At 43.7% G+C, this 15,307-nt stretch overlaps 1 protein-coding gene across 2 annotated transcripts in view; it reads left to right on the forward strand.

The window, feature by feature from the left end:
* Positions 1-14,815, forward strand: part of NSD3 (nuclear receptor binding SET domain protein 3) — a 38,084-nt gene extending 23,269 nt beyond the window's left edge. The window contains exons 11-24 of one of the 2 annotated variants that reach the window (XM_030464007.1): positions 467-595; positions 1,185-1,311; positions 1,720-1,917; positions 2,481-2,651; positions 5,084-5,233; positions 7,398-7,554; positions 8,033-8,235; positions 8,687-8,799; positions 9,535-9,804; positions 10,530-10,646; positions 10,950-11,091; positions 11,253-11,359; positions 11,692-11,896; positions 12,016-14,815. In XM_030464007.1, coding sequence (XP_030319867.1) covers positions 467-595; positions 1,185-1,311; positions 1,720-1,917; positions 2,481-2,651; positions 5,084-5,233; positions 7,398-7,554; positions 8,033-8,235; positions 8,687-8,799; positions 9,535-9,804; positions 10,530-10,646; positions 10,950-11,091; positions 11,253-11,359; positions 11,692-11,896; positions 12,016-12,260 — 2,334 coding nt within the window. In that variant the 3' untranslated portion in view covers positions 12,261-14,815. The remainder of the gene's footprint in view (positions 1-466; positions 596-1,184; positions 1,312-1,719; positions 1,918-2,480; positions 2,652-5,083; positions 5,234-7,397; positions 7,555-8,032; positions 8,236-8,686; positions 8,800-9,534; positions 9,805-10,529; positions 10,647-10,949; positions 11,092-11,252; positions 11,360-11,691; positions 11,897-12,015) is intronic. The other variant, XM_030464008.1, reaches the window with a different exon arrangement.
* The last annotated feature ends 492 nt before the right edge of the window (positions 14,816-15,307 follow it).

Consider the following 15,307-nt stretch of genomic DNA (forward strand, 5'->3'; position numbering starts at 1 on the left):
GTATTTTCTGCAGATTTCCTGTGTTTTATTGGATAAATAACACCCAGTATTTTTCTTTCTGATCCCCTGCATTGTATTGATTTTCTTTCTGATTCCCTCCATTGTAGAATCTCTATTTTTTTCCTACCTCTTTGTCTGGCAAAATATTGATTTAGATCACTGACTCTGCCCATCCTTTGGAAGGATGTGAGATTCTTTGGGAATTAGGGGCTGCTGCTGTATTTTGGTGTCAATTTGAGTGGTCTGGGAAAAGTAAAGTAGATATCTGTGGTTATTTGCTTGTCCAGGTAACAGATATGTCAAGTTATGTCTTTGTAATCAAGTTTAGCAACTTTCAAGGACCTTGTGAATCTCTTGATGTATGGAATGATCTCTCGGTCAGTGGTGATGTAGCATTTTTTTTTCAGAATGTGGTTGTCCTCTGGAAGTGTCTGGTTTGAGTGCCTTGGATTTTTCCTCCCTGTAGGGCAGCTTTGGAAAACGTTCTGACAGCCCTTCAGCTGCTGCTGATGCTGATGCTTCTGATGTGCAGTCAGTAGACTCCAGTTTATCCAGGAGAGGAACTGGAACAAATAAAAAAGACACTGTTTGTCAGGTAATGATGGTAAAGAAACGAGTGCTGGAGATGTGTTGTCCGTTTCTCTTAGCTTGAGCTGGCAGACTTTTCAGATTATACCACTTTGCTTTAGTTGTGTCTCATAATGTGATGGCTTTTAGGGGGTTTTATGTTCTGGAGATGATTCATGAGCCCTCCTCATGCTAGAAAGCTCAAAACCTAAAATGTGGTATCTAAGCCACTCCTGTTGGCATGGTAAAAGAAGTTGGTGCCATTTTCTGCTCCATTCCAAGGTTTCAAATGGCCTTTCAGGGTAGTGCAGAGTGAGAATTTTCTGGTGTTTAGGAGAGAAAACCTTGGAATCTTGGCCAGTTTCCTGGTCAGTAGTAAGGGAACAAACTGCCCTTGCTCTCCAGGTGTGTGAGCAAACCAGGAGTCTGGATGGATCCTGGAGTGCCTCCAGGACACAGAAAGTGCTGGGATTGTTTTCAGCCCAGGGGTTTACCTGCTGCAGGCTGGTTCTCCTGCCTTGCCTGAGCCCTGAAGTTATTTAAACCAGTTCCTCTGCTAACTTCAGGTTAGGGTCAGTCAGGTAGCTGTTTTCTGATGAGCTCTCTGCTTGTTTAAGATCTGTGAGAGCTCTGGAGAGTCTCTGGTGTCCTGCGAGGGCGAGTGCTGCAGCGTCTTTCACGTGGAGTGTCTTGGCCTGAAGCTGATGCCTGATGAGAAGTTCATCTGCACAGAGTGTAAAAATGGTGAGTGTGTTCCCAGGTTTGGAAAAAGGGGGGCTGGGGGGGATTTGCTGAGGAGCCACGTGCTGGTCAGAGCAAACCAGGACAGTAAGTCTCCAGGTTTGGGGGGTAGGGTTGGATTATTCCGTTCTGGGGTTTTTTAACCTCTGGGTCAGATTCTCATTTTCCATTTAGTAAGTACCCAAGAAAGTGTTGAACTGCTGAGGGTGTTGCACAGAGTAAGGAGCTCCTGTGCTAGCAGCAGTTCCACAGGTACTGTGGGTTACAGAGTCCAGCTTGCCTGCTCAAGCAAGGAGCCTGTGCTGCTCAAACCCCTGTAACTCTTGGCTTCACAGTCATTTTCTTTCACATCCTCTGCACCTCCAAGAATTGCCTGTCACAGCTGAGCTTCCTTCTTCCTTCTTTTACAAGGAGAACACACGTGCTTTTCCTGCAAGCTCCCTGGCAAGGACGTGAAGCGTTGCTCTGTCAGCAGCTGTGGGAAGTTTTACCACGAGGTTTGTGTCCGCAAGTTCCCCACCGCCCTCTTCGAGTCGCGGGGCTTCCGCTGCCCCCAGCACTGCTGCACAGCCTGCTCCATGGACAAGGACATCCACAAAGCCAGCAAAGGTGAGAGCAGAGCCAGGAGACAGCCCTGGGAAGCAGGAGGGGACCCAAAGGTGTCCTCTCAGGAGCAGTGAGTGTGGTTCTGCCCTCCCTCAGGCAGCGAGGGGTTTCCTTGGAACTGAGGTGGTTAACTCGTTGTTGGGTGGGAGAACAGGGAGATCCACAGCTCTGAGGTCAGCTTTTGTTACTGGGTTTCGTGGAAGCCAAGGGTTAGGAGTGTGAGGCCAAAGGATGGGTCTTTTTTACAAAAGGCAGTTGGTAGTGGCCTTCAGAACAGCATTTTTTTCAAGAATCCTTCTAAAAGCGAGGCAAAGTATTTAAATAATGACAGTAAAATGATTTAACACCATGGTGGTTTCCTTAACAGGGCTTTAAAGTGAAAGCTACGAGTTAACATTTGTCAAACTTTTTTTTTTTTATTTATTTATTTTAAAGGTGTAAATGTTTCTTTTTACCCTAGTACTCTGATTGGAACCAAACTCAGCCTTGCATCTGTCTGTGGTGTTTCCTACCATATCCTGACTCCAGGGTGACATGGTGCATTTTTCTGCATTTATATTGAACAGGTCGCATGGTGAGATGTTTCAGATGTCCCATTGCCTATCACTCAGGAGATGGCTGTATTGCTGCAGGAAGCTTGTTTGTGTCATCCCACATTCTCATCTGTAGTAACCATTCCAAAAGGAATCACTCCTCATCAGCTGTAAATGTAGGCTTTTGTTTCGTTTGTGCAAGAGGTGAGCAGACTTGTTTTTTCCCCTGTTTTATAGTTCTTGTGGTCACTCGTGCAGTTTAGTGATAAAAATAATGTATTTCATGAAGAACTCCTCCCTTAGGGCTCTCTGGGATTTAAATACTGCCTGTGGTTATTTTATTTTTTTTTACTTTTGCATTTTTTTGGTCAACAGTTGTCATGAGACTTCCACTTGCTTTTGGTCTATAACATTTACTGTTGGTAGGTAGAGTGGTTCCATAATATTTTCAGCACTTTGCTTTTATGGTTTTGGTTTGGTTTTTTTTTTTTTGTCTCAGCTGTCTGGAGTCAGTCTGGTATCAGGGACAGGTACAGCTTTATGACTGGAGAGTTTCTGTGGATCTTCCCTGGTTTGAAAGGCAGATTAGGAATGTCTCTTGGGTTTCCCCCTGTGAGTATTCAGGTCCAGAACTCTGTACAGTAGGATGTTGTCTTGTCCTGCTGCTCTGCTCCTACCAGAGGTGACCATGTCACTGGGATCTGTTTGTACCCAGGCAATGGCAGGCTTCAGGATTGAGGTCTAAACAAAACAAATCTATAACCTATTTAGGTTATAAATTGCAGTGGTTTGTTACAGATGCACAGCAGGTGATTCTCCTGGGGAATTTTTTTCTCCCAAGTTTTGGCTACTTTGTGATGTACAGCTGTAAAAGAAGCCTCCAACATCTCTTGGGTAGACTCTACTTAAAAGCTTGATGAAAAGGAGTTCCTGCTACTTGGCATCCATCTTGACAGATACAATGCAGAAATCAGAATTTGGGAATAGAATTCCAAAACTGAATCACAGGGAAGGAGTCTCATGCTTGCTGGAGGTGCAAACCTGCATTCTTTCTAAAAATTAGATGAAGTGCAGAAGAAAGTTTTCATGCTTTTTTTCTTTTTATTTCTTTTTTTTTTTTTTCATTTGACATGGTTTTAGTAATTCTGTTTGTACCTGAACCTGGCTTCTGTGTTTTCTCCTGGCAATTTAAATAACCTCTGAACCTGGGCAGGTGGAGTTTCCTGTCCTGTAGATTCACTCAGACTTAATTACAAGCTTTGCAAAGCTTTGTAAAGTTACAAACTGACTGAAAAGTTACTACCCCTGACTGAATCCTCTGTATTTAACAGCAACCATGTGCTTGTTCTTCTAGAGAATGTCTGGGGGGGTTGTTTCTGGCAGGCATAGCTGGGATCAGGAGCTGATGTGCTTCACCCAGGAAAGGTTGTGTGAGGTTTTACAGTCAGCAAACTCCCTGGCTGGGCTGAGTTGAGCCCTGTGTGTGGTCAGCAAAGGACATGAGGTGAGGAAAACATCTGTGGCAGGAGCACTGGGAGCTCCTGCTCAGAAATGAACAGGGAACAGAATGCTTGAGCAGCACTTGGGCACCTCTGTGAGCAGTTGCTTCATTGGTTTTGGTTGATGGGAGACAGGGAAACTTTGTTTTTGAGTGCAAAACGTTACTGAAGTGAGGAAAATGTAGATGTCAGACAATCTGTAAAATACACAAACGTGCTTATCATGAGGTACTTGAAATAAAGTGTATTTCAAGGCTTTATTCACCTTCCTTGAAGCAGCCTGGTGTGAGCAGGGTGTAGTTCACCTGGCTGCAGGTGTAGGTGAGCCCTGCTGAGGACTTGCTCTCCAGGTAGGCTGGCCCCATCCTCACAGCACATCTTTAGCTTCTTGACAGCACTCAGCTCCCTCTGTCCCCCAGGGAAGGAGTTGGTGGCTGTCTTGGTGCTTCATCTTTCCTCCTTCCCTGGATCTCAGCTGCTCTGCTCTTGAGTTGCTGGCCAGATCTGTAGCCATGGGGTTCTGGGCTTCCTGGCTCTTTAGAATAAAAACCAAAACAAACAAGCTTTCATCTTTCCTTTCCCCTTTGGTGCCTTGCAGAATCACTCACCTCCCTGGTTATTTCTTTTTTTTCTTACACATCTATAGAGAAAAAACCCTTTCATAGGTAGGTTGGGATGCTGAGCTCTTGGGTATACCCTCTGCTTTGGCACTTTGTGGCCCAGACTAACAGCTTGGCCTTTGGTGTAGTGCCCATCATCCCCCAGCTCTCCACACGAGCTTGGTTTTGTCACTTGGGAGGGGAGGGGGGGTCACACAGAACTGAAATTGGTTGCTTTTCTTGTGCTTTTCTATAAATGCACAAAATAAGGGTAACAGCACAAGTGAAGTTCTACTTAGGAACAGCTTATTCATCAGAGGCTTCTCCAGCTACATTTTAATTCAGTCTCTCAAGCACATAAACCTCTTTCTTAGTGAAGAAACCTTTTCTGTCAGACTTTTTCTTCATTTTACCTTTTTATTTTTCGTTCACACACGATGTGCATTGGAGGTGTTTCGTTTGATTTATTTTCTTTTCTCCTTGATGGAATCATGGGTAGTTTCATTGCAACTCATCTCTTTCTGTTTGTTTCGTATAGGGTTGGTAGTGCAGGACCATTCAGACCCCCTGTTCAGTTCATATGCCTATAAGTCCCACTACCTACTGAATGAATCAAATCGTGCTGAGTTGATGAAATTACCTATGATTCCTCCTCCTTCGTCAGCTTCCAAAAAGAAATGTGAGAAAGGTAACCAAAATAGTTTCTTTCTCTTTAATTTTTACTTTTTCTATTATTATTTTTTTTTCCTCTCTTTAAATCAAACAAGAAATGTCTGCCTGTCAAGCACCACTTGTTGCTTTCCAGTAAACTTCACTCATTGATTATTGTGAGCCTGTGTTCATGTTGTTGGCAATTTTTTTTTTTTAATTATTATTATTATTTTTTAATTACAAAAGGGCTTAAAATAATTGCTGTCACTAAATTCTCCTTAGTTAAAGTAAAGAGGTTAAATCATCTGGTATCTGGCCTAGGCTAGACCAGCTTCTGGGAAGCTATTTACACAGGAAAGTGAGGAGGTGGCAATTAGAGCTTGGTATTGTAGTTCAGTGCCTGCCTGGATGATGTAAAACAGCTTCTTCAATTGATTTTGATCTGTGGGAGAAGAGGGGAGGTGTTCTGCTTCAGATCTTGTGGGTAGCTTACACAGAGCCTGAGAGGAGGAAGGAATTTTTAGTTCTTTTTCAGGGTGAATAAGGGTGTGTGGGGAAGGCAGAGAGGTTCTGTGTCTGTGTCCATCAGTCCTCGTGTCCCAGCTCCCCCAGGACAGAAAGTGTTTCCCCTGCTGCTGGGGGTGCCTCTCAGGATACCTTCTGGCTGTATGAAATGCTCAGACCTCTCATGTTTTATTCCTTGCAGAAATCTGATTTTTCCCAAGAGCGTTCAGAGCCGGTGCCCTGGTAACCAAGCTGCAGTTTGGTTACCTTGAACCTTGCTAGCTTGATGGCTTTCAGTAGTTCCTGGAATTCCTGAACACAAAAATTATTTTGAGCCCTCTGCTTGGCTTGAGCAGTATCTCACTAATGCATCCCGAGAGCAAATCTTGTTGGTTTTGGTTTTTTTTTTTTTTTCCTTGCTTAGCACTGGAAGTTTTGCATTTGATTTTTTTTATTATTATTATTATTTTTTATTTTTTTTTTCTTTCATCCCTTGGCATTTTACCATGTTGGAAAAACGTTTCAGTAATTTACACTGGGTCTGTATTTCCTCTGAAATAACATTTTGCAACAACAACAACAACTAGTTGAAAAGTTAAGGGTTTTATGACGAGCTCTGGAAAATCCCTGTGGTTGGAGTTTGGTGGTTTTAGCAGAGGAAATACAGTGGTGGTGATGCAGCTGATCTGCTCAGTGAATGCTTGTTGTGACATGCAGCAGTGACATTTTTGAAAGTCTATAGGTGGACAAGATTTCCTGATAAGTGAAGGTTTCTTTTCACACTTCTTTTGTTCCTGTGCTTTCAATATTCTCAAGTCTCTCTCTCAGATTTTCCATCTGGGACACAAAAAAAAAAAAAAATAATCTATAAAAGTACATTTGTGTGTCTGTTATGTAGCTACATATATAAAATATTTCCATATTTGTGTTGTATTAAGTCATGTTTTATGAGCTGCTTGCTTTGCTGAGGGTGGTTTAGAGCTGTGCTGGGGCTCTCCAGATTTAGTACATCTGCCAAAATAGAATCCAGCCAAAACCAACTTTTGTTCCAGTAAGTGCAAACTGCAGAAATCACTATTAACCACAGCACGAAGGTTTCCTTCATGTGCAAAAGGAACTTTTGGGATGGGGACAAGTTGTGTAGTGTCTCATTCTGGTAAACTTTCCTTTTGGTGTAAGGTGCACACTTAACTTTATGATTCTTTTATAATGGCCTTGAGACAGAAAAGCATGGATCAACCTATAGGCTGGGGGAGGGGGGGCTAATTTTAATGCTCCCTGAGTGGTTACTGAGGGATTCAGTCATGACAATGTTGATTGGAAAAGTTTTTTCTTAGGAATGTGTGTGTTTGTCAGCAAAAAAGAAACAAACCAGAGGTTTGGGCACTGCCAAGGAAAGAAACCCAAGTGTTGGCCATGGGCACTGCTCTCAGCTGCAGTGCTTCCAGGGTGCTTCTCCTCCCAACTTACCTTGTTTAAACAGGACTCAGCTGCTTTTTGTGTCTCTTTGATGCATTCAGGTGTCAGAGGTGGCACCACACAGGCTTTTTTAACCAACATTGTTAAGTTTGACTTGATCCCTTTCTCTGGTTTTCCGTGCGGCAAGCCAAGGGTGCAGAATGGATGATGTAAGATGAACGTCAGCTGCTCTGCAGGTCCTTACTTCTATAAACCAAGCAGGGTTTCTTTGTTTCAAGGTGGCAAACTCTTGTGCTGTGAGTCCTGCCCAGCTTCCTTCCACCCCGAGTGTCTCAACATAGAAATGCCTGAGGGATGCTGGAATTGCAATGACTGCAAAGCTGGCAAGAAGCTGCGTTACAAGCAGATCGTTTGGGTCAAGCTTGGGAATTACAGGCAAGTTCACTGTGCTTGGCTTTTCATGCTTTGGGGGTTTGTAAGGGGCTGTAGAATTACAGGAGGATAATGCAGAGCAGCTCAGTCCTCCTGAAAAAGGACTGGAAGTGCAGAGATTCATCTGCTTTGTGTCAGACATCGAGGTCACCCTTGAAATGGGATCCTCCTGCTTTCTCCCAGCAGGGATGGGCACTTGGTTGCCATTATGCAGAAGCACAAGTGTTTGTAGGTATCTTAGAAATCCACTTTCATGCCACATGGATTCCTAAAAGCCTTTTCCAAAATTTAGAGTAAGAACTTTCCTTGTGTTTTGTGTTGTGAAAATCCCAGGGATTTTCTGAGGGAGCCTTGAGTGCCTCGGGAAGGAGTTCATTTCTTTGAGAAGGGAAAGAAAGTCCTGTTAGGCAAACTCAGAAGCTAGGGCTGTGGTTCAGGGAACTCAACAGTTGTCTTTTTTTATTTCCTTTGTGCTTTTCAGGTGGTGGCCAGCAGAGATCTGCAATCCCAGGTCTGTGCCTCTCAACATACAGGGCCTCAAACATGATATCGGGGACTTCCCAGTATTTTTCTTTGGTTCACATGACTACTATTGGGTACACCAGGGCAGAGTTTTCCCTTATGTTGAAGGAGATAAAAGCTTTGCTGAGGGGCAAACTAGTATTAACAAGACCTTCAAGAAAGGTAAAATCAAACAAAGTTTATAGTGGTTTATGACAAAAATTCCACGTGTTTGTGTCTCCATCACCACTTAACCTGCATGGGTATAATGATGTGACTGGTGTTCTGTGTTCACCTAAAACTGCAAACATTGTGTAGATCCCTTGACTGCAGATAAAATCTGTTTAAGTGCCTACTCATTGTGTTTTGGTGTGGGCAAGTTTGGTTCTTCCACAAACTGGGAGATGTTAAGATGGAGCTGGGGCTCTGCTGCATGGCATCATTGTTCAGTATCTCTATTGAAAAATACCTGGTGACAGCTTCATGATCTGCTGCAATAACTCATTTTGAGCTCATGTTTTTGTGTACATATTCCTAGCTTCAAAAAAAAAAAATAAAATTAAATATATAGATGTGTATATTTGATTAGCAGCAGCTGGTGCTAATTGCTTCTATTTTGAACTCCTTTGCACAGCACTTGAAGAAGCAGCAAAACGTTTCCAGGAACTGAAAGCACAAAGAGAAAGCAAAGAGGCATTAGAAATTGAAAGGAATTCAAGGAAACCTCCACCTTATAAACACATTAAAGTGAGTTGGCCTCTTTTCTTTCCCATTTTTATACTGTGCATGAGTAAGCTGTGGCTATAAACCCATATTTGCAACAATTCAAGCTTAAGAAAATTCAGATAAATAATTTTGCTGTTCATTCCAAGAATCTTTTCTGTCTTATAGCACCATAGAGCAATCTTTTAGCAGAGTATTTGTAAAGGAGAGGTTGAAGAGCAGTTTCCTCTAAGGTACAACTTTGCTGTTTGCAATCTGGTCTCCTGTGTCTGAGGTGCACACTGAAGTACCAGGAATGCTGACTGCTCATCCTGCTGCAGAGTCAAGCTCTTGCCAGCAGTTTTGGACACACAGGGCTGTTTGTTTTTAGTTTTCAGCTGTGAAAAGTCCCAGTGATGTGCCTGAAACTTTGAATTCCTGACCGAGTGACTCCACTGGGGAGACTCCATCTCGGTGCTGCCCGGAGTCACGAGTTGTAATGCTCTTTGCTTTAATCTCTGTTGTTAAGTTCTCTGAGCAGGCTGTGCCCCCAGGTTAGGTGGCAGTAAAAGCACAAGTGTGTGTCTGAGTCTGCTGCTGAGCTGCAGGGTGAACTTGTGGCACACTGCCCTTCAAAAGGGTCTGGAGCAAGAACTACAAGATCACTCATTTCTTGCTGCTTTGTCAGCTGCCAACTGGTCACAGTAAAGCTGTTCAGCCTGTGCTCACCAGGCCATCATCTTCATCATTATTGATCCTTTTTTCCCCTTGGTTCCACAGTCCAACAAAGTGATAGGGAAGGTTCAGATCCAGGTGGCTGACCTCTCAGAGATCCCTCGCTGTAACTGCAAACCCTCGGATGAGAACCCCTGCGGGCTGGAGTCCGAGTGCCTCAACAGGATGCTGCAGTATGAGTGTCACCCCCAGGTCTGCCCTGCTGGGGAACGCTGCCAGAACCAGTGCTTCACCAAAAGGCTCTACCCTGATGCTGAAATCATCAAAACTGATCGGCGGGGATGGGGTCTCAGGACAAAGAGGAGCATTAAAAAGGTAAAACTGCGGAAGGAGCGCAGCGGAGCTGGGGGCATTGCAGAACCCCCAGGGAAATGCTCCCTGTGGGCTGCATGGGATGTGTAACCTGAATTCCTACTGCATTCCAGTGTAATCTGGAAGTCTAGGAAAAGCAAAGAGATCCTGAATTGATCCTGTTCCCCTGAAGCACTGTGGTATTTAACTGCGTGCACAGGCAGTGTGTGGGATGATCCTCTGAGGAGGTCCTGCACTGTCCTGACCAGAGCTTTGGGCTTGTGTAACAATTGTAACTAAATTCTTTGCTTTTATCCATTTTTATTAGATATTTATTAGACATCTCCTTCCTTGGCTTTGTAAAATGTAGGTTACAGTCTCCAGAAAGTTGAGATAGGGAAATACTATGTAGTGGTTTGTGACAGGCACACATAGTGAAGATACTTGTCACTGTACCCATTCCCCTTTGCTCAGGAGTCCATCCAGATTATTGTCCTGTTTCAAAGAAAGTGTGAAACTTGGCAGGATTCTAGAGGGCTGGCAGATATGGTTTGTGTAGGGAATCCTTTGGATTTTGAGTGGGTTTATTGCTGAGAAAACAAACACCTACTGCACATACATCTTGCTTACTAGATGGCTGAAGTTCATGTTTTCTCTATGTGTTTATAGGAAATGTTTTTCTGTGCTGCTTCCTGGGGTAAGAAGCAGTAAGCACAGGTTTCTTATTTTTGTTTTGCTTTACTTTCCAGGGTGAATTTGTGAATGAGTATGTTGGAGAGTTAATTGATGAGGAGGAGTGCAGGCTGCGGATCAAACGTGCACATGAGAACAGCGTAACCAATTTTTATATGTTAACTGTAACAAAGGTAAATGTTATTTCTGCTTCAGCACAAGCTTTTTATTATTGGCAGAATCCAATATTCAGTGTCTGTCATGCTCCCACCTGAGTACCAGACAGCAGACCTGTGTCTTGGGCTGTGTCCTCTGTGCCCATTTCACTTCTGTCAGAACAGACACTTTCATGACCTTCACTCTGCAGGCAAAAGTTAGCACTTTTAACTCATTTAAATGAGTATGTTTTGCTGCCTTGGCCATGAGTAGACATTTGTCAGCAGGAAACCTCTGTGTTTGTATTAAGTATCTCTTTGTCTTTGTCTTGCTCTTCACAGGACCGGATCATAGATGCTGGCCCAAAGGGGAATTACTCTCGTTTTATGAACCATAGTTGTAATCCAAACTGTGAAACACAGAAATGGACAGTGAATGGTGACATTAGAGTTGGACTCTTTGCTCTTTGTGATATTCCTGCAGGTAAAAAGATTTATTTTGCAGGTTTTACCTGATCTCTGTCATTTTAACTGGGTATTTGTGGTCACTTAGCTGCTCTTTGTGAATGCTAATGAAATGTCATTGTCACCAGCCTGTCTTCCTTCAGTGTCTGTGTGGCTGAGTTGTTTTTCTTTAAATTTCAGGAATGGAGTTAACATTTAATTATAATTTGGACTGCCTGGGCAATGGTAGGACTGAGTGTCATTGTGGAGCAGAGAACTGCAGTGGTTTCCTAGGAGTGCGTCCAAAGGTACATGGGTGAAAACTGAAGCTTTGCTTCCTACCCAGAGTAGGGAAAAGAGAGGTTTTTTTGTTTATTTAATTTTTTTTACTTTGGTTTATGTAATATTTTCCACCCTTGGAAGTCTCTAAAGGTTTTACAGCTCTGCTGTTGTGTCTTGGGTGAAGATAATTGACCAAACTGCTAATTGAGACACAAGTGGATGGGCGTTTCTGGCTCAAACTTGTTTGAGTGGATTTAATTAAAGCATATAGTTCATGGAAATAATAACCTGAAGCTGCTTAAAATAACTTTAAGGGGTTTATAAAGTGACTGTATGCTGTGATCTGTGTCATTGCTAGACAGCATTTGCAACAGCAAACGAAGAGAAGGTGAAGAATGCAAAGTTAAAGCAGAAGAAAAGGAAAATGAAAACTGAGCAGAAGCAGATGCATGAGGACAACTGCTTCCAGTGTGGAGATGGGGGAGAGCTGGTCATGTGTGATAAAAAGGACTGTCCCAAAGCTTACCACCTCCTATGCCTTAACCTGACTCAACCACCTTTTGGTAAGAGCAATCCCAGGGCATTCCTCTCGACAGCTCCAACACGGGGCGAGGGAGGAAGGTCGGTGCTGTCCCTGCCACACACTAATTTCAGCTTCCTGTCTCTCTCCTCCCATCCCCAGGAAAGTGGGAATGTCCGTGGCATCAGTGTGACATCTGTAGCACCCCTGCAGTTTCATTCTGTGAGTTCTGCCCACACTCCTTCTGCAGAGACCACGAGAAGGGAGCCCTGGTGGCCTCGGCGCTGGACGGCCGCCTCTGCTGCTCAGCACATGACCCCAAATCTCCTGTGGCACCCGAGTACTGGAGCAAGATAAAGTGCAAATTGGAAGCACAGAATCCTGTAGAAGAAGCAGCAAAGGAGTGAATTTGGTTCAACACGAGGGAAGGGAGGAAAGGGGCAAACAGGCAATGAACCTGGAGACTGCTGTGACACATTCAGTCTTTGTCATCAGAGCCATCGTGTGTGAGCTGGGAATGGGACCATTTAATCTTAGCAAGCAGAAGCAGGCAGTGGTGTTTTGTTTTTTGTTGTTTGATCTTTCTTTTACCCTTGAATGTGCTACAGCAGCTCTTTAATGTTTGGAACCAGAAGCATCTTGGCCGTCAGAGAAAAACGTAGACCTTTTGGCAGTGAAAAGAGTATTCTGTTTAAAATATGTTCTTTTGAGTGTAGAAAGCAAAACAGAGCAACATATTTATTTATTTAATTTTTAAAAGGGTGTTGAAGCTCTGGCTTCAGTCAGTCTCTACAAAACAGCAAAGCCAGTGTAACTTTTCTGTCTAGTTTACAATAAGAATAAATCCTCCCCACTCTGTGTAACGTTGAGATCCCATAGAGACAGATGGGGGTTTCAGACCAGGTGACCCTGAAATGCCTCAATTCCAGTCTTTGTTTTCAAAGGCATTTTGAGCAGGTAGGTTAGAGATCATGGTAGCTTTTGAGTGTTATTGTGAAGCTTTTCCTGTGAGAAACCAGGTGTGTGACTTCTTGGAAGTGCTTGTGACACGAGGCATGGTTTAAGGAAGGATAAAATCATGGTTCCATGCTCAAGAGCTGTAATCAGTGCTTGCAGGCAGGTGGAACATCAGGAAGAGGTTAATTGCAGTGGTTATTTCTTTCTCCCACCTCATTTGGAGAAAACCTTCCTAGTTCAGAGGGTCTGCCAGCTCAGTTGTGCAGCACACTCAGAATGAAGCCTTCCTCCTGCCCATGGGAGCTCTGCCTGGGACTCCTCTGTCAGTGGGGACTGGTTCTGTGTTTGTTACCTTTGGAGTTTGCTCCTGTCCCCTGGCAGTTTTATCAGTGTGATTCTTATTGCTGCTTCTCAGACTCCTCTGAGCTTCAGGGGAAGTCTGAGTGTTGAAGGAATCCCATCCCTCTGTGTGTGTGTTTGCTTTGAGTGAATGCTGAGGTTTGATTTTTTTTGTGTGTTTGTTTCTTTGCTGAGAGAGCTCTTCTGATTTTAATCTTCATTGTTGCTGGAGCTAAGGGAAATCTCAGCACTTCTCCAGTCAACAGGGTGTTTCCTCTTGGGTCTCCTCTGCTCCTCAGCAGAGGGACAGGCTCCCTCAGTCAGGCTTTGGAAGTGGCTTTGGGAAGCACCAGCTCCAGATTTTTCTTTGGAAAACCTGTCCTCCTCCACCCCTGGTGTGCAGAGCCTCAGGGGTCTGGTTTCCCCAGGCTGAAGGGGGTCTTTGTGACCCCCCCCTGCATGGCTTTTATAACCAATATAACCCAATAATGGGTATTGAAGATAGTCCTGAAGGGAAAGAGTCATGATCAGGTGTTTGCTGGATTCTGGCTAAATATGAATTAAAAACCTTTTCTCTGGAAAACTGCTTGCAGAAACCTAGAGGAACTTAGTGATTTCTCACCAGACTGAAAAAGATTTACCTGTGGGATTTTGGGACACATCTTGGCATTGGCTGGTGTCCTCCTCATCCTCAAATTTATGGACAGGGGGGAGATTATTTTTTGTTTGTTTGTTTCTGTGCAATGTTAAACTTACAGAATACACTACAGGCTCTGCAAGCAGCTTCTGTGCCACTGAACTGACCTGGCAGTCCCATCCCCAGGAGTCTGCAGGGTGGCAGGAGTGCCATGGACATGGCTCAGTTTAGGGTACAGAGGGCTGGAGGGATTTACAAAGCACTTCATCTCGTGGTCTGTGCTGCAGTGAATGTCTGGAACACTACTCTTTGCTTGAAAGCAGTGCTATATTTTGGTATTTTTTACAGAAAAAAAAAGAAAAAAAAAATTTACAAAAAGGATTTTATTTTTCTTAACATTTTTGTCTGATAAATGTCTCTTTTTAAGCTCTTACTGGGGGTGTTTCACCTTTCCAGGATTCCAAACATGGCTCTTGCTGCAGTGTCTGTAAGGCCCCACGTGTTTACTTTATATTATTTATGAGGCTTGGTGATGTTCTCATGGTTTTCTCTTCCAGCATTGAACATTGCAGGTGAGCTGTGTGTGAGCCCACCTCCCTGCTTTGGTTTTATTTTTATTTTTTTTTCTTGTCATTCTGTGTCCTTGGTCACTTGTGGAGCAGAGGGCACTGGTGTGATGGCACCAAAAGACCCTGGCAGGGAAGAACCACAGACCATGGGTCACCAGAGGGCACAGGAAGCTTCAGAGAAGGCTTAAAAACTTGTAAAATGCTGTGAATTGAGGGCTGCTGCTACTCCTGTGCCATGTCACTTGATGTCTTGGTTAACTTTGCTTTTAAACTTCTTGGAGGTGCTTCTTTTGTTCACCAAAAAAGAAAAAAAAAAGATAAAATAATAAAAAAAATATAAATAATAGCCAACACCAGGGCTTGGACTTGAAAGGGAAAAGAGGAGATTTGGTTGATAAGTTTGTACCTGAACAAAATGTCTGAACTGGATTTCACATTATTGGAGAGAAAGTGAATTTTGGTTAAAAAAAAAACAAAAACTTGAATGTTTGGAGAGAAGAAAATTGGATTGGAATGATGGTCGTGGTGACTGCTGGGGCTTTGCTCACTGTGCCAAACACCAGATGGTAAACATGCATTTCATCAACCTTTTTGCAGGCTGGATAGAAGAAGAATAATGCAATTCCTCTGGAAGGAGAAGGTTTGAAGAGCTGGATTGGTAAATGGCATCAGAGCTGCTGCATCCAGGCCCTGAGGGCTGTAAAAAACAAGGGATTTTGGGTTGTTTGATGTAGAAACCTGGAAGAAATGGACAGAACTGTGGCTGGGAATGAAATCTGCTCTTGAGGACTCTCCCTTGCTCCTGACCTTGTCACCATCTCACTGTCCCCTTCCCTTTTGCTCTCAGTTTTGGGGCAGCTCTGGGGAGTGCAGTGCCCGAGCTGCTCTGCAAAATTACCAAGATTTCCTTGTTTCCTGGAGCTTTTTTTCAACCCTTTTGCACCTTAGCACA

Source organism: Calypte anna, chromosome 22 (assembly GCF_003957555.1).
Source record: "Calypte anna isolate BGI_N300 chromosome 22, bCalAnn1_v1.p, whole genome shotgun sequence".
Classification (NCBI taxonomy): Eukaryota; Metazoa; Chordata; class Aves; order Apodiformes; family Trochilidae; genus Calypte; species Calypte anna.